The sequence below is a fragment of the Erpetoichthys calabaricus genome, chromosome 16 (assembly GCF_900747795.2).
Source record: "Erpetoichthys calabaricus chromosome 16, fErpCal1.3, whole genome shotgun sequence".
Lineage (NCBI taxonomy): Eukaryota > Metazoa > Chordata > Cladistia > Polypteriformes > Polypteridae > Erpetoichthys > Erpetoichthys calabaricus.
In genome coordinates this window covers 54,526,714-54,552,222 of record NC_041409.2, presented here as the reverse complement: position 1 = coordinate 54,552,222, position 25,509 = coordinate 54,526,714, and the positions used below count along the sequence as shown (strand labels likewise).

Genomic DNA, 25,509 nt, shown 5'->3' with positions numbered 1-25,509 from the left:
TATTTGAATAACTTTCCAACCCGCTATATCCAGACACAGGATCACGGGGGTCCGTTGGAGCCAATCCCATCCAGCACAGGGCGCAAGGCAAGAACAAATCCCAGGCAGGGTGCCAGCCCTCCACAGGGCACACACACCCACACACCAGGCAGACACTAGGGACAATTTAGGATTGCCAATGCACCTAACCTGCATGTCTTTGGACTGTGGGAGGAAACCGGAGCACCCTACTACTTTAGTTTACTCTCAAAGTTGCGCGCACACACACACAGATTGTATTCACACAACTACAGATGAGTGATTCCTAACTGCCAGTCACTCTGTAGTATTCCACATAGCATCCCATCCATATGCTGTAAGTGCCTTCAATGCATGTCACTCCTCAGTACTCCATATAGGGACTCACTGTCTCCAGCATTAACAAATATACAGGAGTCCTCAAGACACATGAAGGCTCCTACAGCTTTGGCTCCAACAATTTTTTACTTCTACTGCATTTGTTCTTCCTACTGAGGTAGCCTACTTAGCCTTGATAAATCCTGCAGGGATTAACAAATGGCAATCTTCCCCTGCACCAGGTGCTCTTATATTTTGTTACTCGAGATATAAAGACAAAAAATAGAATTGTAAAAGCAATCTGGTTATTTATTAAAATACACTGATAAAAATGTATAATCTATATACTGTATATATAAAAGCCAACTACCACTGAGCCACTCATCACGAAATCTCCTGAGGACTTGGGACTTGAAATTTAGAATGTAGGTTACCCTTGGCCCATAGGTGCTCGCTAAGAAACGGTTTTAAAAATGTCATGGTCCAAGCATGAAATTTCTTTTAGTTTTTTAGACCCATTCACTCCATTTCTTTCTAAAATAAATTTCTTTAAAATAAATTAAAAATACTTTCATTTTTCTGAAGAGTACAAGTTTTGTTTTGATATTTTTGAGTTTCCACAAAGTGTTTATAATTTGCCATTTATATATCTTTTTAAAATAGTTTAGTTAGGTTATTCCAATGTATATTAAAGCAAATTTATTTTTTTTGAGGATTTTGATTTTCATACTTTTTTTATTTTATTTTTTTTCATACTTTCTTCATAAATTCTTCTATTAAGTTTATACCTCTTTAAATAAACCCGTAAAACTATGAAAGAGGAAGAAAGGATTTATATTGACAAAGTAATGGTCCCTCACCACGTGGTGTGGATTAGCTGGTGATGGCGCGTGCCTGTTCTCCTCGCTGGCCTTGGTCTACCTTGTGCACTGCACTACCTCTCTGGCTGCTTAGATGTGGGTTGACATTGTTAGCCACGTCTCTAATAACTGGCGGAGATTCAAGCTGTACACCATGATGCAGACTCCTACCGCACCAAGCCTGTTATTTTTGATTTTTGTTTTCAGGTTTGGTAGATTGCTTAGGATTTGTAATTTTTTTATGAAAAGTAAAAACCCCCTGAAAATCTGTTTTTAATATAATTATAACATTCACCATCTGTTTTTATTAACAAATAAATTTAGCACTTAAAACTTACGTGGTCTGGTTACTAAATACAGTGGAACCTTGGTTCACGAACGTCTCGGTACACGTACAAATCGGTTTACGACCAAAAAGTTTGCCAAACTTTTGCCTCGGTTCACGACCACACACTCGGTATACGAACAAGCCAGTTTCCCTTTCGGTTTGTGCGCACCGATGATTTCTGCACGTGTTGCATTGTTCTCGGTCAGACGTGCATGCTTGTGCGTGCGAGCTTTCGTACACACATCTGACCGAGAACAATGCAACACGTGCAGAAATCATCGGAAATCTTTGTGCTCTATTTCATTTCCCTTCCGGTTCGTACGCACCAATTACTGTGTTTAAGCACGTGTTCAGCCTCTCTCTGTTCATTGTTCTCAGTCAGACGTGTGTGCTTTACCTGTGAACTCTTTGTGCTCTACAGTATTTCGTATGCTTTTGCAGTTAACCATGGCTTCTAAGCAAGTGAAGAGTGGTGAGAAGAAAGTTTTGCAGAAAATTGAAATTGAAGTAAAGAAAGAAATTATTGAAAAGTATGAGCGTGGCGTTTGTGTTACTGATCTTGCCGCCGAGTACAAGAAGTCAAAATCTACGATTTCGACTCTTCTAAAGCAGAAAGAATCTATTAAAGCAGCTGATGTTGCAAAAGGAGTTACAGCGTTAACCAGATAGAAGCCTCAGGTGCTGGAAGAGGTGGAAAAACTGTTGCTACTGTGGCTGTACGAGAAGCAACTTGCAGGGGATAGCGTAAGCGAGGCGATGTCATGTGAGAAAGCCAGGAAGATTCATGGCGATTTGCTGCAAAACTATCCTTCTACGAGTGGCGAAAGTGAGGAATTTAAAGCCAGTAGAGGATGGTTTGAAAAGTTTTGCAAGAGAAGTGGCATTCATAGTGTGGTAAGGCATGGAGAGGCTGCTAGTTCCGACGCTGAAGCTGCGAAAGAATTTGTGAAAAAATTCACAAAATTAGTGGAGAATGAAGGCTACATCCCGTAACAAGTCTTCAACTGCGACGAGACCGGATTGTTCTCCACTCAGTTCCTCCTCACTTCATGCCAGAACTCGACTCATGCAAGGTTAGTTTTCTTGGTGGTTTATGGTTAGTTTTTGTATTACGGATTTTTCAAATGTTCATTGTTCGGTTCGTAGCGTGAATTGTTGCAATGTTACTTTTCTTGGTTGTTTATTAAATTTCAGATTTTTCAAATGTTCATGTTTTTCCCTGTGCTTAAAACTCATTAAAAAAAAGTTTACACAGCGATCAGGTTGTAATGCTATTAGTGTGAACTCCTGCAATGTTACTTTCTTGGTTGCTTATGGTTGGCTTTTAAATAAAGTTTGGATTTGTTCAAATGTTCCTTTTTTTCCCCTGTGCTTAAAACTCATTTAAAAAGAGTGTTTACAGCAATTGGGTCATAAGGCTACAGTATAGCGTGAACTCTTGCAATGTTAGTTTTCTCTGTTGTTCAAGGTTTTCTCAGTGTTGTTCAATGTTTTTACATTTAGTTTACTATTACACTGTGCATTCTATGTTTTAATCTTTATATATAATCTTCATTTGGATCTTGATCTTTGTTTGTCCACGAATTCACTGCCTTGTGTGGTGTTCCTGCTGTGTTCAGTAGAGGGCAGTAGTGATGGAGGAGGAGAGGAAGTGAGGGGGAGGATCATTGAATGAGGTTGGAGTGTGGTGATTAAAGAGGATTGAACTAAAGGAGGCTGTGCTGTTTGTACTGGCTGAATACACAACACCTTGGTTGTTACTTTTGTTTACAAACACTGTCAATACCACTCTTTGTGTTTAGATCTGGCGTCGACACCTGCTTCGTTGTCGAGACTGTGGTTTTTTGTGTTTCTATCGACTGTTGTTGGCAGCACTTATTCCAAATCGAATGTTCACCCACTTCTTGGAGTCGGCAGTCAGAGTATATAAGTCGGACACACTTCTGTGATTTTTCATCAGTCGGCGTTTGGAGTTCAAGAAAGAAGCATTGGTTCTTCTTTACTGTTTGGATTGCCACAAAGCAACCTGTGAGATTGGAGAAAGGTTGAGAAGAGATCGTGAGAGGAAACGACAGCGTCATGAAAACGAGACGGACTATGAACGGAGAGAAGTAGAAATGCTCCTCCACCACCGCATAATTACTATTCGGACAGTGATTCCGAGTAGGCCGTTCCTATCGAATCAATGTCCAAGGGTTTTGTTTTGTAATTTTGTTTCCCTTATAAAAAAATCATAATGCTGTGCGACGAAGGGCCCAGTTCACGACTGGCAGCCGCGTTTAAACAGGGAGCCCTTCACAGACAACTTTAACAGGCGCAACGTAGTTGGGCGCACATGGCTAGTTAACTATATTTGTGCTTAAAAAAATATATATATATTTACATACAGTTCGTATGGTCTGGAACGGATTAATTGTATTTATATACAATCCAGTGGGGGAAATTGCTTTGGTTCACGACCAAATCGGTTTACAACCAGAGTTTTGGAACGAATTATGGTCGTGAACCGAGGTTCCACTGTAATACCAGGGGTGGTGATGGGATCACTGGGGCTTTAGTCCAAAACAAGTTTTGATCATCACTGTTTAAGTCTTCTATTCTTAAAACAGCTTATATTTCTTATATTTATATTGGCAAACCATTTCAAGAAATAATTAGTAACCTATTTTGTTTCGTTTATGTGCTAAATCTTGGCTTATGACATTTACAGGACATATACTTGTCACTCTGTATATTTTAGAATACATTTTTCCTGTTGCTATCCCGTAGTGAAACACGGGTATTCAGCTAGTAGAAAATAAAATTAGGGTGTCTTACATGGGCATACATTACAACTTGTGTTAAAACTCCGTAAATACTATCCTCAATTGTTCATCACCATGAATGACGTGATAATTTTACTCTACACACGTGTTTTTCAACAGGTGCTCTGTGGAAATAACAGTGTAGTGCCCATGGGTCAGACCCAAGAGAGACACACTCCTCAGGTGCTCTGAGGAGGATGGGACTACCTGGAGAAGCCGACATAAAAGCAACTCTGGGATTGCCATTTGCAGACACAGCACTTAGAGAGAACTTTAGCAGCCAGGAGATGTGTCAGGGGTCCATCTGCTTGGGTGCTTGTTCCCCAGCCACTCTCACAGAGCCGAGGGACGGTGGGCATATGAGTTGCCTCTGATGTTGGGTCAGTGTAGTGAGGCAGTGAGAGGACCACCTGTATGAGGGGGCAAAGGGAGGAAGCAGCTGGAAAGTGCATCACTAAATGCTGTGTCTATGAACGACAATATCTCAAATGCTTTTTTTGTTGCCCCCTTTCCTGTCCCTTTGGATAGTTTAGCAGGTCTAAGAGATTTAATGCTTTTTTTGGTTGGTTAATCGTGGTGTGCCTTGGGATTATTTTTAATTTAGGTAAGTAGAGTTTTTAAAATATTTGGTGGAGCATATGACGATGCAGGTTCTACTCCATGGCTCCCACTTCCCTTTAGGGAGCCTCTTGAACATGACACTGTCGGTAATTTAACTGGATGAACTGGACAATGAGGACACCAATCGTAGCAAGGGGATGGTGCAAAAAGGCGCAAGTGCTTTTATTACAAACAAAAAAAAACACAAATCCAAACAAAATCCCAAAATAAGTGCAGTGCAATTAAAATGTCTATAAATAAATAATCCATTAAAACACATGGAAATGTAGAGGTTGAAATCCAATAAATAGTTCCAATAAAAAAGGGGTTAAAACAATGGCTGGAAGCAGTCCTTTAAAAGCAAAACCTGGTGCCTTCAACTGGCGGCTCCCCTGCTTCTCCCATCTGCACTATGCACTAGGGGAGTCGCCCTACCTGCAGCTGACCTCCTTCCTCTGCTGGTCCGGTAGCTTCCCGATCCCTGGCTTCGTTCAGCTCTCACCAGACTGAGATTTGGGTTCCCTAGTGACCAGGGTCACTCATCAGGAGTGACTCAATCAATCTGCCCCCGGGTGTCAGCCAAACACCATGCTAGGGCTCACTGCCCGGCTGCCTTCTGCTAACTGCGAACTTGCTCTTTCTGCTCTCGATCTCTCACACTGGCATCGGCTCTCAGCTTCCAGCTTTCCTTTTCTTTCTCTAAATTCCTTTCTTTCCTCTTTTTTTCTCCTTCCCCTCCGCAATTGCGCTTTTCCTATTTATAATGGGGACGTGGGACAGGTGTGGCGATTAGCAGCTCCCGGCATCAATTACGGATTTGGAAGATTCCTTACCTGTGCACTTAAGCGAGGAAACGCCCGCACCACATTGCGTCCGAGAACCGCTCCAGCCACACTACCACGCCCCCTCTTTAAGCTGCGAGTGTGGCAATCATTTATTTAAAAAGGACCTTTTTTTCTGAACCACGGACCCACTATACCACAGGGCAGCACCCCACATTACAAACCGCCACTGGTGCAAACTCAGAAAAAAGGTTTTACTTACACCTTTGCTCCTGGCATGCTAAAAAGGATCTGCATAGCTGCTGTCTTGCTTAAAAACTGACGCTGTGCATTACTTGAATGGTTATGTTGCAGCCCCGCAATATGTATGATTTGTTCCATTCTTAAGAATGTAGAAAGTCCTTGAGGAAATATCCATCAATGTATCATTATACTCACTTAATCAGAGTCACTGAGCTTCACGCCTGTGGTTTAAGGTTTCTTAAACTAAATGTACTTTTACATAGACAGATAGTACTTTATTTGTCCCATGGGGAAAACTTTCCTTTTTTTCAGAAGCCGAATAAATAAATAATATTGCGTTATGACAAACAACTACCTCTTCCCCTACTAAAATACACATCAAAATGATTAAAAAAGAAAAAAAAAAACTTTTGATGTGGCTAAAGATAAACAGTGCAGTGACACTCACAGTGAGGCATTATTATAAAAACTTTTTTAAGAGTATATAATAAACTACATACCACCAAGTTAGCCTAGAGTAGTTTTTTGGAATTTCCTGTGAATTATTTTGCCTGACCTAGATATTGATCTTATAATAGAATGGATAAATATTTTGGTGGTCCTTCAAATATTCTAACTCTTGATACATCACCCATCTGTCTACCATGTTCATGTTGAAGTCTGTTCTGGACAGGCAGCTTGTCAACTACAGGAAGCACTCTTGCCCACAGTCACACTCGGTCACAGTAAACACTTTAAAATTGGTTCTAAGTCATATCTGTGTGTTTTTGGGATGTAGGAAGAAGACACATACATACAGTATATGCTAAGGAGAGATTGCATTAGAACATTAGCCCACAACATAATAACCCTATACATGCTCAAAATATACATATACTTCTCTCCAATTTAAACTTTAAAAATATACAGGATGAGTCAAAATTATGTTAACATTTCAATGGCAGAACAATATATTCCCAAAACATATTTCATATGTGCAAGGTGAAGTGCGGCATTTTTCTTGAGTAGTAAGTTAGTGTTTTGAAGGCTTTGTGATAATTGCTTGGCAAAAGACCTGTAGAGCACAATATCATTTGTACGTAAGAGAGACTAAAAGACTACAAAGTTTTATGTGACTCACACTTAAAAAGTAACAAATAGAAAGCTACACATTTTAATCAGTCAGTTGCTGCAAAAGATTGACAGTGGTGCCATTTTCTTCCACCAAAAAGAATCTGTTTTCGACTCTGGTGTTGTAATCACGTGGACTTGCACGTGGTCCCAGATTAAACATGACTAGGCAGTCTCAGACTCTGCACAGGTATGCTCTACACTGGTAGTTCAATCCTGATAGGTGCCCATGGGCCATGGGAAGCTGTGCCAGATGTCAAGTTTCACTTGCAGCTTTCTAACATTTCTACCTTTCAAGGTCTTCTGAATCACAGTCCTTGCCTTTTATCTTATTTTACATTCTTGTGCCTTGACATTGTAGTCTTTAGGTACATCATCAGAAGGAGGACCTAAATGGGTATCACGATGGGCAAGTTTGGCGGACACCTTTGAAGATTCTGGTTCCACAGAAGGCTTGAGTGATACTCAACAGCGTATTGAAGTTCCAGACAGAAGTAGGTGGAACTAAATAGATATTAAGTATGTTAATTTCTCAGATGTGATTTTTGTGGCAAATATTTTAAGAATAATACTGTTCCAATTAAGATGTTGAACAGTCTAATAATAGAGTACGTGTTTATAGAAGGAACAAAATAATAAAGTTTAAGAATATGTTAAGTCATGTTCAATCTTTACAGATCAAGATTTCAGCACAGCATTAGACTGAATCTCATAATTTAGACTGTGTGGATTTTAAAAGTATAAAATGTATTATCAGTCCTTATGAAAACATTTTGCCACTTTGATGAATTCTTAAGGTTTGATGCTTAATGTTACAAACCCATGTTAAGGTATCAGCTAAACATTTCTAATACTAAACTACTTTGCTATGTTTGTCTTTTTGAACCCTCCATCGCAGCCAGTTTCACATGTAATTTATTTCTTAGTAAGAAAACATTCATCTAAATAGTTAGGTTGTTCTCCACAAATACTGAGTTTAACATGTTTTCTTGGACAATTGAATGCAGTACATACAGAATCAGGATGGTTTAAGGTCTTGTCCAAAAGACTATGCAGAGTCTGAGAGGTGTTTTAGCATGCCATGGAGAACCGCAAGTTATTTACTCTATTTAGAATATGCAAACCCACAAAGCAGTGATCTGGGTGGGATTCAAAGCCAGTCCCCGGCTCTATGCACCACTGTGTCATTCGTATTAAATAATTAATAAAATCTAAAGATGCAAAACGACTCAGCAGTGTTAATCAAGGCATTTAGCTGTGTCATTTTTTTACAAATACGGTCAACCTTAGCTTTAAGTTAAAACAACTTATTTGTCATATATTCAGTGAAAAATGTATGTATTGTCTAATCTGTTGACATGCATTTAAATATGCTGTATTTTGTGTAGTTAGCTGAGAAATTTTTAATTCCAAGAATGTGGTAATAAATAATTTTTCATGATGATACTGCATTCTTAGTTTGTTTTTCAGTTTTGCTGCTTGAGTTGGTTTCAATTGATATATTTAAAAGCCCACAAAGTGAGCTCCTCTGGCATAATAAGCAGTAACAAAGAACATTACATTGCAATTCATCTAGGAAATTGTTGGAGCTGGAGTTCTATGGGCATTTTTGAAAATCAGGTCATTGCATGTGCAAATACTGAATATAATTGATAGATTTACTCCACTGGGCGTAAAATAACGTCCAGGTTTCCTTTGATTTTGCAGAGTACATTTGTAAACATTAACAACAATATATATTTCAGATATTAATTTTACCATTTTGCTAATTGTAGGCTTACTTTTAGAACCTGTCGTTCATATAAATTTTTTCTATTTAGATGGAAAACCTGACCACCAGGCCATACTCAGTCAACCTATCCATCATACGGAATTTGACATTAGCCATTCTGTTAGAACAAGAAGACGCTTGCCTCAGGTTCCTCCAGCAGACAAGACAGAAATTATTACTCCTAGTATTCTGGTTCCCAGTGACTCTTACGCTCCATACAAGATTCCTGAAAGGAGCTCAAAAATGCCCAAGCAACAGGAAGATGTGCAGAGACTTAATGTTCAAGATGACGTGGACCCAGATAGTTTGAGTGACACTAGTAAATCAGATGAGGGTTCATTTTGGGAAAGAGATAAGAAACAAAAATCAATAAGATCTGTTGAAACATCTAAAATCAAAAAGCCATGGAGCAATTTTGGAACACATCAGCAGACTGATGAAAGAGGGGGATCCAAAGCTCAACACACGTCTTTTTACATTGCCTCAGAAGAGGTTCCTTTGAAGCAATTGTCGGCAGTAAGTCATACTACCATTGACACAGGGTCTGAGCATGACACTAAATCTGGTTCAGAAAGTTCTACCATTCGGGAAAAGACGATACATAGTCAGGAGTCCAGGAAGTTAGGGAAACCTCCTAGTTTGGTTACTAAAAGTGTTCCTCAAGAAAGAGAGGTTCTTTCAACCAAAGACACCTCAGTATCTCTGGTCCGCCAGGAAAGCTTCACCAAAGATCGTCCGAGTGATGATGTTACCGTCAACAAGCTTCCTCACATTTCAAGCCATTCATCCATGAAGGATTTTGAAGCAACAAATCCTTATGCCATAGACTGCCAAGATACACAGCAGATCCTTAAAGAAACGGAAAACACTCTAGCTGTCCTGGAAGCCAGATTGCAGTCTCAGAGTAGTAGCCCAAAGCAAAAATCTGAGAGTCCTTCTACCCATATGGAAGACTCTCTATCTGGTGATTCTGATATTGACACTGCTAGTACTGTCAGTTTACTAAGCAACAAAAATGTGTCAAATGTTAGTCGAAAAAAGACCACCGTCACAGCTGTGCAAAAGGACACATCCTCAGCAAATGTCTCTGTTCAGAAGCAGACAAGTGCCCGTGAAAGGCTTTCTGAAACGCGCAAGAAGCATGTAGGGGACCGACAAGTAGACAAGACAGACCCAACTAAAAGATTTCATCTGAGGCGGAGTTCTGGAACACGGGGTTCTTTGGATTTTACTGATGACTTTCGTAATTCGAACATATCATTCCCACCTGATACAGCCTCTTCAGACCATGAATCCACTTCTCGTTCCTCTCTGAGGAAAAAGCTAATTATACAACCTTTAAAGGATGACGGTGGCAAACCTCTGAAGCCAGTAGTCCAACAAGGTCTCACTCGTTCTAACAGTTTGTCCGCACCAAGGCCTACGAGGGCATCTATGCTTCGGCGAGCCCGTCTTGGCGAGGCTTCTGATAATGAAGGTGCTGACACAGATCGAACCCCTGTAAACTTAGATGGCACAACCTTGTCAAAAGCTCAGAATGAGAACAAAAAATATTCAAGGCTGGATATTTTGGCCATGCCACGGAAAAGAACAGGCTCTTTTACAGCACCAAGTGACACTGAATCAAGTACACCTCGAAGTCGGGCTCTTGACACAGCCAATAAGGGACGCAAATCTGCAGCTGTTGAAAGCAGCAAAGCTGTGATCAGACGACCTTTAGGGGCAAGTGAAAGGCAGCCTGTCTCTAGAGCGCGATCAAGCAGTGCCAAGTATTCTTCTACAGTTAGTAAGTACAAAACAGGTCTGCATGTTTGCCTTTTATACACCTTAACATGTAAATAATAATGTATGAGACTGTATGCAGAATTTACACCAGGTTTTGCTTATTATATGAAACATTTTTTAAAATGTTTTGTTATAATTTTTGCCACTTAACATTTAAAATGAAATAAAATTGAGAGTATGTCTGCAGTCTAATCAAAGACTTATGCCCTTGAATGTCCTCGTTTTGAAATTGTTTGATGTTATGCTTCTTAGCTCTACTTTATAAAGTATCTTCCTTAAATATTGATTGAATAAGTCAGCTCTAAGCTATAAAAAATATTATGATAGTTTTAGCCGATTGAATATGTCTTTGCTAATGTGTGGATTAGCATTTTCTTTTCAAATAGTTAATGTATGTTTTCACATTTGTAACATTTAAATGCACTTATATTTTTGAAATTCTGATTAATTTTAAACATTCTGTCAGTAGCAGTGTTTGTTTCAGTTCAAAAGTAAAAGGAGTAGTCTTTCATTGAACTAATTCATTTTAAAGGTTCAAGGAGACAACAGAAAGGCTCCGATTATACCTCTACTTCTGACGAGGACAATGATTCCAACCAAAGTTCCACTAAACACAAGCGGTCTCATGCATCTGCAGCCACTCAGACTCCCAGGGTCCATGGCAGGCAAAATACAACCCCCCAAGACAATGAAGACACAGATGAAAATGAGAATGACCCCTATCAGCATTGGTCAACACACAGTGCAGAAATAGCAAGGTAAGACTGAATAGAATTCTTATATAACGGTGTTATTGTCAACCAACTCCAGGCAGATAATTCTCTGTAAACTGTATTAAACTGAACTGCATAATTTTGAAATGAGGATGATTTTATTCTTTCTTCCACTGGTTCATAATTTATGAAATGGTAAGATGAGCTCAGCTAAGAACTTCATTTTTTGTCTCAGAAATTTTATGTAGAAAGTCACTGCTGCATATTGCAATAAACAGACAGAATTTTATTTGTCCATATGGTGAAATTCAGATTAGGTGCATTGGCAATCCTAAATTGTCCCTAGTGTGTGCTTGGTGTGTGTGTGCGCCCTGTGGTGGTGGCTGGCGCCCTGCCCGGGATTTGTTCCTGCCTTGCACCTTGTGCTGGCTGTCCAGCAGACCCCCGTGACCCTGTGTTAGGATATAGCGGGTTGGACGATGACTGACTGATTGACTGACATATGGTGAAATTAGCCTTTTTACAGAAGCTCCTTAACCTCCTTAGCGTTAGACCTGAGCATTACTAGTCCCAAATGTCACTCAGGCAACTGTATAGATACGTCTCGCGTAAGTGTTAGATCCGAAGATTACTAGGGCTCTAAAAATGCTAACAGCTTATAGGTGTGTCTTACATAAGTGTTGGGCCGAACATTACCCAGGCAACGGTGTAAACGTATCTTCTCCTAGCCTCATAATGGTGTCTTATAAAAAATGTTTTTCGGCAGTCCAGGTGTTGTATACTCTTGACAGTGAAACAAGCAGTGATGTTGAGGAGCCTCTTATCAGCAGTGATAACGAAGTGAATCAGTCTTCAGGTAGTGAAATTGAAACGGACAGTGAAACTGAAAGCTATTCTGATGAATTCGAAAGTGACACCCGAATTTGGGTTTCTGTTGACCCTGCTTCAAATAAACCAGCATGCCTCGTTTTGATTTTGTTGGGCAGCCAAGAATAAAAGTGGACATTGATAGCCAAGATCCAATTACTTCCTTGAAGTTATTTTTTGATGATGACGTCAAAAGAATTATTGTTGAGACAAACCATTAATGCTGAACAGTGTCTGGTAATTCGCTGTACACCTAAGCAGTTTTCCCGTTCAAAGAAATATCATACAAAAGACATATTTAGACATTATGTACATTATTATCATTATTATTAGTAGTATTAGTATCATTATTATACTTTTTACTCTTCTGACTTTGTACTTTTAGTGTTTTGCACATTTTATAGTAGAAAAATGAGATTTAATAAAAATGCCATTTTTCAAGCAAAAAAATGCAATTTTTTTACATATAATTTTTGAGAAAAAAATGTAGCACTAAGGAGGTTAAATAAATACATACATACATAGTTAGATAGCAAAATAAATACATATACACACGCACAGTATAGTCTGAACACATACAGTACCAGAATGACTGCAAAGGAAGAAAATTAACAAACAAGGCAAAAACACGTGTGAGGCATTATGCAAGTGTATTACTGTTGGTATAAAGGAGCTCCAGTAGCATTTCTTGACACACTTCTGGTAGATAATTTGTTGGCTGAAAGTCTTCAGTGTTAGTGTTTCAGAGAGAGGATGTGCGGTATTATTTATAATGGCACTCAGTTTTGTTTTCATTCTCTACGTTCACTACTACCTCCTGGGGTCCCGAGTGTGTCCCATAACTGAGCCTGCCCTTTTAATTAGCTTGTTAAATCTGGACCTCTCTTGAAGTGATATTACTGGCCCAGTACCTCACAGCGTAGAAAATCATATTGGCCATCACAAAGTTTTATAAGGTGTGAAGGATATAGTTTGTGGACCTGATACTACACACCTTTGATGAATATAGTTAGAGCTCATTCATGAAATGTTTGGTGAGGTATCACCCGAGATAACTGTTTTTTAATCTAGGGTCTGTCCTCATTGAGAGGAATAATAAACGGCTTCTCTACGCAGGCTTCTCTTTTGTGCCTATCATTGTCAGTATGATTATGTTGTCACTCAAATAGTGGTGTATTCTACTTGATATTGACATTTATATATTTGTTGTAATATTTCTTATGTGTTGCAGACTAAGTCAGGACCTAGCTAAAGACCTTGCAATTTTGGCACGTGAAATCCATGATGTAGCAGGGGATGGTGATGCACAAAGTTCCATGGGTACAGGGCAGAATGCCACTACCACTTGCTTACCCAATACACCAGTGTCCACAATATCAGCCAGAGAAGAGGTATTTGATCTTTTTAATTTGATTTTGGTTATTATAAAACATTAACATTATTGAGTCTTATTAGCACTTGTATAGTTTCGTTGTTTAAATTGTTTTTCAACCAGATTGTATTACAAAAATAGAGTCTGTTTTTACTACTTTGTTAAGCTGTTTTACTTTTTTCTGATTTAGTGGATCTGGATTCCTGTTTTATCACAGCTGCTTCTGCAAGTTATAACATTAATTGTGTTATTTAATTGGTGATGTCTGTGTTATATATGTTTACATAATTACAATTTGAACTATATCTTCAGAAGGTATTTTAAGTAAATATAAATGATGTCTTGGTTTAAGATTTATTTGTGAAATTTTGATCAAATGGCATGTCGTCATTTGGCCTTGCACATAACCTATGTTTACGTTCCCTGTAGAAAGCCACATTACATTTATTTTCTTTCCAGCATCTACAAAGTATACCTGATTTTATCCATCCTGGTTGCTTATTTCTGTTACATTAAATATTAAAATAATTACTCTAGCAATGATAGATTGATTAAATGCATATGGCCACCCTTGTTATAATGAACCCCATGGGTCCAGAGAGCCGCTATTTCACTGAGGCTTCTTCCCAGGTGACTTTTAGTCGATAGGAGGATGAGAGGTGACACCGTAGAACTACATGTAGCTTTATACTTGCATAGAATTCAATTTCTGACATATCATCTGTTTATTATAGTGTTACTGCTGTTAAGTTCATTATTATGGTAAGCATACTAAGACTTTGATTGCTGTTCTCCTCATGAAGACAATGCATCTTCCTATTTTGCATGCACCACAGAGTATTTGTAAAAATTTCCAGTTCTTTAATGGTTTGTGTGTTTGCATTTGTAAGTAAAATTAATCACATTCAAACTATTGAAGACTAACAACTGCCCCTTTATAATACCTCTTATTCACTTTGGCTTGTGGTTGAGTTCTTATTTCATCACTTTGTCAAACAGAAAAGGAGAAAAACAAAATCATTAACTGCTTGAACCTTACTTTAAGAGCCTTTTATCAAAACCTAAACAATTCTCATGCATTGTCTCCACACTAGGCTGTTCCTTCTTTACTCCACTGAACTGCCATATCTGCCACACCACGGTTGGAGAAATTCCCTTAAAGGAAGCATGAAAATTAGTTTAAATTAAAGTTACTGTAAATTCATCAACAGTATCTCTTTTAGTTCTGAATACACAATCACACAATGAGCCACATGTATTGTCTTTAAAAAAAACATTGCCTTTGTGACTCCTTCCAATGACGCAGGCCAGTGTCTTTGCAAAATATACTTACATGCTTACTGCCTTCCATGGCCCGTTCTATTTTGAAAAAGGGGAATGCAGGTTAACCTTAATCAAAACACCCTGCATGTTGTTTTGTTTTGAAATGCACTGTACCCCCGCTTGACATCAACGTAGCTCATGCAACCTGCCCTGCAAGTCCTTGCCCACTATAGAGCAGCCATATATTAATTTACACTGCAAATTATTGTATGTTAACAATATTTTGTTTGCCTCATTCTTAATTAATACTTTGACATTATAGGACATCTATTCCTTACTCCCAGACTACACTCGCCATCATAGGTTAAGGTCCACAGTAGTGCTGGGAGGTATACCATTTCATACCAAAAACCGTTTTTTATTTTTGTTATGATATGGATTTTTCTTATACCGCAATGCCGGTTTAAATAGCCTAAGCAATGTTCGGAACGTGGCACAGCAGGAAACTGTTTAAGGGGGGACCTTTTTCACTGCTAAACACATACAACGGAGTACATGCATTACTGGAGGTATTGCGCAGTGAAAATGGACAGAGAACATTCCGAAACTGAAGCTATAGCAGACGATAAAGTTGAACATGATGACACAGAGGAACTTTTGCTGAAAAAAGGAGCCGCGTCTGTTGTCTGGAGATATTTTAGTTTTAAAAGGTCAGATGTGGACCAAACAACTATTTACTGCAAATGCTGTCGAGCTAAAGTTGTCACCAGAGGTGCAAATTTGCTGTACCACCTTAGCCACAAACATGCTTTGGAGTACCATGAATGTATGGAACTAAGATTGGCACCCTCCACATTCTCAGGTAAAACTGAAAAAGCTAGAGGACACTCAAGTCAGACGTTACTTGTAGACACATTTGCTAGAGGACTGCCTACGACAAAAAAAATCAAGCGGTGGATCAACGCCACCGCCAATTACAATCCATATAGCTAACGTGTCATTGGACTGAGATGGTTAACATTAACAGAAAGTGTAGTTGGTTTACAAAAAATATTTACTATTTATTCCTTATCTAAGACATGTTCAGTGCAATACAACTCTTGACAAGCACCTCTGGATATTTTACTAAGTCTAAATACCTCTTTGGATGGTTGAAAATATGTTGTCAAAATTATAGTTTTAAGTTGTTTGCAAAATTTGTTCAATAAAAAGGTTCTATATTTTGACTGTAACTGTCATGCAATGTGATTCCTTCTCTTCATTAGTGCCACCCCCTTGAAAACTATCACTTTATGGGGCCATGCAAACCTGTATTAATACTTGTGTGCACATTAAAATGTTTTTTTGTACAATGTACAATTCTCATGACAGTGGAACAGGTTATTCTTAGCCAGTCTACTGCAGTAATTGCAGTGGAAAATGTGGTAAACGTCCACTCATGCATGGGGAAAAAAATACTGTTGAATACCGTGAAACCAGTATAATTTTGAAAAATACAGTGACATAGAATTTTGGTCATACCGCCCAGCACTAGTCTACAGTATACCCAATAGGGTCATCCTTTTCTGTACAATCTTTTGTGGGTATACACTATGGGGACACCCCTTCAAATGAATGACTTCAGGTGTTTCAGCTGCCTTCATTGTTAATAAGTGCATCAAATCAAGCACAAAAATGCAATTTGCATTGACACAAACTGGTTCATACTAAGAAGCTGAGTGACTTTAAATGTGGCACTGTCATAGGATGCCACTTTTGCCACAAATCAATACATGAAATTTCTGCTCTGCTATATCTACCCCTGTCAACTTTAAGCACTATTATTGTGAAGTGAAAGCATTGAGGAGCAACAATAGCACAACAGAAAGTGGGGCTACCAAGTGCTGAAGCACATAGTATGTGAAAATTGTTGATCCTCTGTGGCATCACTAACTACTGAGTTCCAAACTGCCTCAGGAAGCAACATCAACATAACTGTATGTCGGTAGCGTCATGAAGAGGATTTCCTGCACACTTGCCTAAGATCACTATGCACAATACCAAGGGTCAGCTGGAGTGGTGTAAAGCATGCCACTGTTCAACTCTTCTGCAGTGGAAAGGTGTTTTCTGGCATGATAAATGACACTTCACTCTCTGTCAGCCTGATAGGACATTCAGGGTTTGGTAGATGCCAGGAAGGTGCAATCTTCTGGACTGTATAGTGTCTGCTGTAAACTTTGGAGGAAGAAGGCTAAAAGCAGGATTTGGGCTAGGCCCCTTGGGTCCATTGATGAGTACTATTAATGCATCAGTAGACACTAATATTTTAGACAATTGAGTGCTTTAGTTCGTGGAAGGCTTTTTTCTGTCCCAGCATAACTATGCCCCTATGTGCAAAACCATGTACATAAAGTCATGGAGGAACTTGAGTGACCTGCAGAGAGCCCTGATCTCAACATCAGTACCTGACCTTACAAGTGCTATTTTGTCTTAATGGGCACACATTCACAAAAAGAGTGGAGGATGTTATAGGGGGCCATCTCCATTTTTTAATGTCTGTAGTTGTGGAATGGGATATATAACAAGCTATATACCTATATAGTGAATGTTTTGATAAAAATATGCATTTCCCTTACACCTGCAAACCTTCGTCCGTCAAGGTGCAGACATGTACTAATTTCCACTGCAAATTTCTGGATGATATGTCAGAAACATTTTGTTTGACTCATTCTTAATATTTGTGATGATAGGACATCTAAGGTTAGTGTTTTCCTCTAAATGTCCTTGCATCATGGAAAACTGCAGTACATCAAATAAGGTCATCCTTCACTTTAATAGGGTACTATCTGTGATGCCACTCTTCTGAACAGGCCAGATATCAAGTATGTACAACTTTCATGAGGATATCTATTACACCTTGCCTTGAAGTTGTGAATCTGACCACAAGTTCTGGGCAGAATTGTAAAACTGCTCTCATGTAGTGTCAGGTTGGGAGAGTACAATATGCCATAAACTGGTGTTATTTTACATTTTGCTTTAGATATGATAGATTATTGTGTGATCCCACTTTAAAAAACATTTTGTGTTGTGCTACAAACATATCAGAAAAATGACACCTAATTCTAATTAATTTATGTGAGCTCCTACTGAAGTAAGTAACATGTACTTGTAAATAAGGTAATGGAACAAGCTCATTGAACTGAGTGAGCTCTTGTTTGTAAAGTTCATTACTGTCTTCTGAAGATAGGCTGTGCTGCTTATTATTGTTGTTTTAATGAACAGACTTTTGCATTTGCTATTGCCTATCTGGTACAGTGTAGCCTTCAGGGTTAAAGTGTTTGTCGTCAATTAATAATACTGTCTTAAGTGGTGATCTTTCATTGTCCTTTTCAGAATTCCATTAAATCAATTAAATAGGTATGCTTTGTTGATTGGTTTCACAGGGATGAATATTTACCAGTTCTAAGCAAACCTGCTACTTTTAAATGTTTGCGTTTTGTCTTAAACACTACAAATTGGAGCTTGATAACTATTCAGGCCACACTGACCAACCTGCCCTTTTTTTACTCTCCTCTTCCTCAGACTTTAACATTTCCAGATTGTAACCCAACTTAAAAAAAAATGACCAAGCTCAGCCCATATACTCTGTTACATTTTCTATAATCGCAGGATGTCCCTCATTTTTTTAACTGAGTTGATGTTTCTATTGCAGTTGGTCCAGCACATTCCAGAGGCGAGTTTGAATTTCCAAAAAGTTCCTCCTGGATCTTCAAAAGTCAAAAAGGAGCTCAATTCAAATATAAATGATTCAGATTTAAGCTCAAAACACAGAACGTGGAGCAGGGAAGAGGTATTTATTTTTTGTGGCATAATGTTTAGATGGAATGTGCAAGTATGTAGTCATGTTTGTTATTTTCCTATTGTTTCAAAAACAGTTGTTAAAAATGAAAGCAAATATTGTGTGCCATAAAAGAAAATGACAATTCTGTTTTGTTGACCACTGCTATAACAGTGTATTTTAATGCAGAAATAGTTTTTACTATACAGTTTGTATTGACTTTTGGTGTCCTATTTTATTCAAAATTCATGGTAAACTGGTACACAGATTGCCAAGCTTTTGTTTATGCCAATGACTTATATTTTTGTAGAGTTGCTTGTAGGGGTGTTAGCACAGATCACAGACTTATTATATGTTGTGTAAATAAATTGCAGGATTGAAATTCAGTAGTACAAAGACATTTTTCAATAAGGCTAGTCAGTGGAACTCAGTGAATATTTAGTATCGGCATTCACGTTACTAAATAAAAAAAATGTATTCTGGCAGGCACATTAACTTTTTTCTTATTTAAAAGATGACCACAGTATACTGTATAAGTTTTGTTTATCAACATATATGCAGAATGCAATACTATTACTGCATTTGAAAATTTTTAACTTTAAAAGGTGAAAGAGCAAACATTCAAGTAAACTCAAAATGTTTAAAAGTCTGTCTTTATCTAGTCTGAGCTTCTATCCAATAGTGTGGCTATTATTGTTGTTGGTATTAAGGATAAAAGCTTAGAATTCTAAAAGCTCTAAGTCAAATACAGACGCCCCTCCAGATTTTCTAGTCCCAGAAAACAATGTACAATACAGATCTTTAAAGAGCCATAGTTTATGCATGAATCCATAAATTAAACAGATTTACACAGTGTATCAGAGAAGCTGCACGTGGGTGCTCAAAGCCCTTTTGAATAACTGTTGTACCTCACTGATTCTGTCCTGAGAACAAAGAGGAGCTTCCACAGTCAGGAAAATTTGATGTCTTTCCACATCTCTCTGTGCCAGTTGTCTTGTATTTTGCATATAAACAATCTCAGTTTTTGGTTGTAGTTATCCTGCCTGAAACTGGGTTGAGGTGAGTAAGGAAAACTAGAATTCATGCAGTATGTCTAGTTTTTAGATCATCTTGTTTTAGATTAGTGCATGACTGGAGATGTTTCCTTTCAATGTTTTGATACCTTTGCTTTGTACAAGGATGTGTTTCTCCTGTGGTAAAACCAGACAAGTGTGAAATTAAAAATTCAACAGGCTTAATGACTACACTGTTAAATGCTTCCTTGCATTTGATTCAGATTTGCTCATGTTTACCAGCACATCTGCATTTCTCAAGGTTAAGTCTTGCCTGTTCTGTCTGGTTTTGTCCAGCTCTGATTTTGTAATTAAGGTAACAGTGTTGTTTGTTTACAGCAAAATAACCTTTACTAATGCTAAACAGAATTACACAAAGGTGATACTCAGTTTAAAGATGTCAGGTTTCACAGCTTGTGTATTTCAGTCCTTTTTATTTTTAATATAATCTGATATTAGAAAGAGGAAAGTCGCATTTTAAAGTATGTCACTGTAACAAAACAAAATACTAAAACAGGGCTCTGTTTATTAACAAGAATATATGACCAAAGCAGGAGTTACTTTTTCATTCCTCCCTGCATACCTGCATAGTTTTCTCCTCTGAATACTCCAGTTTTCCTCTGGAGTACCAAACACATGAGACTTAACTGTCAGTTCCAAATTGGCCTAATAAATGGTTTGCTTTATCTATTGCAGAAAGTGTTTTTGATATTCCGTAGAAAAACATGTCAGATTTTATAAGGACACTGTACATAAAGTATGAAGAATTGCATGTCTCCTGTTCACTTTATTTTCAAGATTTGTCAATGTTCAACCTGAGCGGCAAGATATTGGGTCGCTGCTTTATAGCATAACAATGCCCATTCGCTTTACACCATGGACTTGATGTGTAGTGTGCAGACAATGAAAAGTAACTTCAGTGATTCAGCACTTAATATTTTAGCACACTTCAGACATGGACTAATTATTTTTTATTAACATACATATATATTGTGGCCGATGGCCGGGATGACTGTCCCTTGCATGGACCTGGGGAGCAAGCCTGGTCAGGACAGCACCTTCCCCGGAACACTAGATGGCAGTCCCCCTGGTTTGCATCAGTGCCTAGGACTCCCGCAGGGCTTCATGGGAGTTGGAGTTTGATGCAGCCATGTTGGGGTCCGTGGGCACCTCCAGGGGGTGCTGCAGCTGCTCCTAAGCCCTACAGAACAGCTCTTCCGCCACACACGAAAGTGCTACCAAAAATAGGTTGTCAAGCACCTGGAGCATTTTCGGGTGTGTTATAAAAGGAGCTAGCAGCCACTATGGGAGCCAGAGTCGGAAGGAGGTAGATGAAGCTTGCTGGAGAGAGAGTGGAGGAGCAAGAAAGAGAAAAGACGGAAGACTTATTGTATTGTATGGTGCTGTATTTATGCTGGACACTGTTGAGCTTGTGGGAATGGGGAAGGCATGCCCAAAAGGTATAAAAGAAAATAAAAGCCCTGTGTGCTTTGAACTTGTGTACTACGTCTGTCTGTGTCAGGGCTCGCTTTTACAATATATATAGGTTTATTAACGTTTATGCCATTTAGTTTGAGGATATTTCATATTAGGTGTCAAAATACACAATATGTTTCAGTGATCTTTTTTATGACCTTCTTCCTACTGGCATTTAGTGCTGTAAAGTGAAGAATTACATTTCCTTTTGCTACTGTACTTGAGTAGGTTTATGTAGTAAAATGTACTTCTTAAAGTATTTTTAAATTCAATTTTTTTTTACTGTTTTAAATATATATTTTTTATAGTAACGAGTCCACTTTGCTATTTTTTTCAAGGTGTATGGTTACAAAGTACAATTGACAGCTTATGTTCATGCAAAGTTCACAACAGACAATTCAAATATGTCTGCACTCTAAGCAGTTTTGTATCATGAAGTATTTTTTTAAATGACACAGTGATAATGCAGTTTCCTCCAGCAGCAAAAGTGGGTACATCTCAAGATATTTTTGTATGAAGGTTTACTGGCTAAGGATTGAGTGTGTTCATGGAAATCTCCTGCCTTAATTCTTGTGTGCAGTGGTTTTACAGTGTGTCTCTGAGATACCTGTGCAATGCAGGATCCAGAGAAAGCTGTTTGTACAGTGGCAGCAGTGGCAGCCCTCTTTATAAGATAGAATCAGGCAGAAATTAGTGTTTCTAAAACAAAGCTTCTTTATTATGCTATGCAAACTATGTCAGTTTCCCAAAAAGTGTGGAGCTACAGTGTCTGCTTACAAGAACACTTCCTCAAATTTACAGAAGCACGTGAACGCAAGTTAATTTTTTTTAAACTAGCAGGGTGTTTAAAGTAGTATAGAATAAATGACAAAAGTAATTAATGATATTCAAGCTACTACAATAAATGACTGATAGCCAAGCAGTAAGTAGGGCCTCCCATGTTACAGAGAGTTCTGCTCCATGAAAAAATTACTAAAACAATGGCAAGTTCTTTTTATTAAATGACAAGATTGTCCCGTGTGAAATTTTGAAACAAATTTCAAGGCTTCGTTCTTGATGACTCTCATGTAATTTTTGAACTCATACCAACTTTGTTCTCAGTGCGTTACAATGGTGTGAAGTTTAATTTTGATGGGATATTCCAGGTTAGCTTGAGGCTGCATGAATCGAGAATGTACTATGAGCGGACACAATGGCTGTTTTCTCTGCAACTCCCATTGTTGCTCAGAAGAGTCATTAATGTTTTTTATAGAAAGTGTAAGATAAAATCTCAACATCCATTGGAAGTGAAAAATTGCGAACAACTGACAAGCAATACGTTAGAAACACATGTAGAAACAAGCTGCATCCGGTAGTTGTGGTAGGGATATACGGTAAAATGACAAGATGGCTTGTTACAATTATTAAATGCAACTGGCAAAGGGGATGGTTGTGCACTTACACAGAGTCCAAACTACAAGGGGTCTGCACTCTGTGTATTATTTCTCTGTGTGTATTGGAGAGTATAAGATTGGTAAGAAGCAAGTACCGCGTAATGATGATTCATTTTAACACATATTTATAATTTTATCTGAGGTGTTAGGAATGACTAGTTAATAAACCATAAAAAGCTCATGTAAAAATACTTTAAATAAACTGCATATTTTAAAAGCAAAAACTGTTACATATTTAAGGATAACTGCTTTTAAGGTAAATGTGTATATATTTACATTTTAAACAGTGGTATAGCTGTCAATGGCAATTAATTGTTTTAATGTGCAAGGATATTTTATGGATTGTTTTTGTATTGCTGTAGATTCATAATGATTCTCTATTTAAACACTGAGCATGCTTGTAAAAATATTGTATGGAATGTCCTAGTGCTGGGCGGTATACCGGTTCATACCGAAAACCGTTTTTAATTTTTTTTATGATATGGATTTTTCTTATACCGCAACACCGGTTTAAATTGCCTAAACGACGTTCGGAACGTGGCGCAGCGGGAAACTGTTCAAGTGGGGACCTTTTTCACTGCTACACCGCTAAACACAGATTTGTTGCACTAGGGCTCTTTTTCACTGCTACACCACCAAATAGTGGGCGGTAGCATAGGTATGCCGCGCGGTGAAAATGGACAGAGAGCCGAAAAAAAGCAGTCACATCTGTCGCCTGGAGATGCTTTAGTTTTAAAAGGTCAGATGTGTAAATACTGTTTCTATACTACTGGATAATACTGCAAGCCAAGTTGTACTTGTTTTATTTGTTTTCAACACAGTGTAATGTACCTGGGTACTGTGTAATAGTGTGACGACATTTTGACTTTATTCTCGACATTTCCACTTTAATCTTGACGCTTATGACGAGAATATATTCTTTTGACTTTATTCTCGTAATTTGTCATTAAAGTAGAACATCGTAAACTAAACTTCATCATAAAATGAATATTTAATTTACTAGATTTTCTCAAACCCTGTCATAAGTTATATAGCACATTAAATGCTTTGTGTTAAGTGATTCGTTCAGAGATGGGCGCAACTCTGAATGGATGGCATAATTAAACATGTATAACGAAGATATTTTTAAAGTTCTGAACACTCCGTGGGCTAAGTTTATAACTAGTTTTAATTTCACAAAGACGTTTATCGTGTGGTGATTGGTTATGTGGTTATGTGGTGAAAGAAAAAGGAAGGATAGGAACTGGGGTTTTGGTAGCCTACGTCAGATAGAGACAGCATGCATGCAATAAAGATAGGCCGCTCAGAAGAACATGCATTGAATTCTATGTTCGTGTCTCCGACCAGCAGATCACAAGCCCAACATTTACACAATATTTAAGTTAAACCTGTGCGATAGCTATTCATACATCCAGTTTTTTGGAGCCTCGTCACACCTGCCATAAAGTTCTCTACACTGAACATACACCTGGGGACCCCTTACTGCGAGGGAGCAGCACTACCGCCTCACTACCGTGCATGTGTAATACCTGCTTTAATGCATTTCATCATGAAAATGATATCAAGTATTTATCTTAGCATTCTAAATTTTCAGAAAGCAGGAATATCATGAAGTGAATGGATTCTGTATGGTGATCGCTTAAGAAGCGTAGTGATTAACCACTGGGTCGGGGAACGTAACACAAAGCATTTAATGTGCTGCATTAATTTATGACGGGGTAAATTAAGTAATTGATTAAACATTGATTTTAGGAAGAAGTTTAGTTTACGACATTCTACTTTAATTATGAAGTAAACTGAGAATAAAGTGGAAATGTCGACTTTAATCTCAACATAAACGGCGAGAATAAAGTGGAAATGTCGACTATAATCTCGACATAAACGGCGAGAATAAAGTGGAAATGTTGACTTTGTTCTCGACATATAGTTTGTTTTTTTCTTCCCAGTATAGCTTAGCTTGAAGCAAGGTCCATATTAATGCAGTTTGCCTAAATGATGGTTCAGCTGGTAAAGATGTCATCACCAAGTTGCACTTGTTGTATTTTATTTTAATTTGGTGAATACTGTGTAATGCACCTGGGCTTGAAGTCTTGAAGTAATAGTGCAACTATCAGTAATAATACTATTATTTATTTTATTGTTATTATTTATTAGTTTAAATATTATGCAGTTTAATGATGATAAAGTTGTTTAAAAAGTCACTTTAACGTGTCAGTGGACAGAGATTGTTAACATTAACAGAAAGTGTAGTTGGTTTACAAAAAATATTTACTATTCCTTTTCTAAGACATATTCGGTGCAATACAATTTTTGACAAGCACTTCTGGATATTTTACTAAGTCTAAATGCCTCTTTGTATGGTTGAAAATATGTTGTCAAAATTATAGTTTGTTTTTGCAAAATTTGCTCAATAAAAAGGTTCTATATTTTGACTGCATCTGTCATGCAATGTGATACCTTCTCCATTAGTGCCACCCCCTTGAAAACTATCACTTTATGGGGCAATGCAAAACTGTATTAATACTTGTGTGCACGTTAAAATGTTTTTTTTTGTACAATGTACAATACTCTTGACAGTGGAATAGGTTATTTTTAGCCAGTAATTGCAGTGGAAAATGTGGTTAACATCCACTCATGCATGGGGAAAAAAATACCGTCGAATACCATGAAAACGGGATAATTTAGAAAAATACCGTGATATAGAATTTTGGTCATACCGCCCACCCCTAGAATGTCCAGTTTTCGGTAAAAATACTCATCAACTTTAATTGTTTTTTTCTCATATATAAAAATACAAAACTCTGACACTAAACACTTCTGTTTTAATTGATGGGTCTGAATGAAAAAATAATGTTGAAAATTATTTAATAATGTTTTATATTTTGATAAATTTAATG

At 37.9% G+C, this 25,509-nt stretch overlaps 1 protein-coding gene across 2 annotated transcripts in view; it reads left to right on the top strand.

Moving 5' to 3' along the window:
• cep170bb (centrosomal protein 170Bb) overlaps positions 1 to 25,509 on the top strand; it is a 132,080-nt gene that overhangs the window by 71,962 nt on the left and 34,609 nt on the right. Inside the window, exons 10-14 of one of the 2 annotated variants that reach the window (XM_028821984.2) lie at positions 7,425 to 7,557; positions 8,884 to 10,620; positions 11,152 to 11,377; positions 13,431 to 13,590; positions 18,526 to 18,663. In XM_028821984.2, the coding sequence (XP_028677817.1) occupies positions 7,425 to 7,557; positions 8,884 to 10,620; positions 11,152 to 11,377; positions 13,431 to 13,590; positions 18,526 to 18,663 (2,394 nt within the window). The remainder of the gene's footprint in view (positions 1 to 7,424; positions 7,558 to 8,883; positions 10,621 to 11,151; positions 11,378 to 13,430; positions 13,591 to 18,525; positions 18,664 to 25,509) is intronic. The other variant, XM_051919848.1, reaches the window with a different exon arrangement.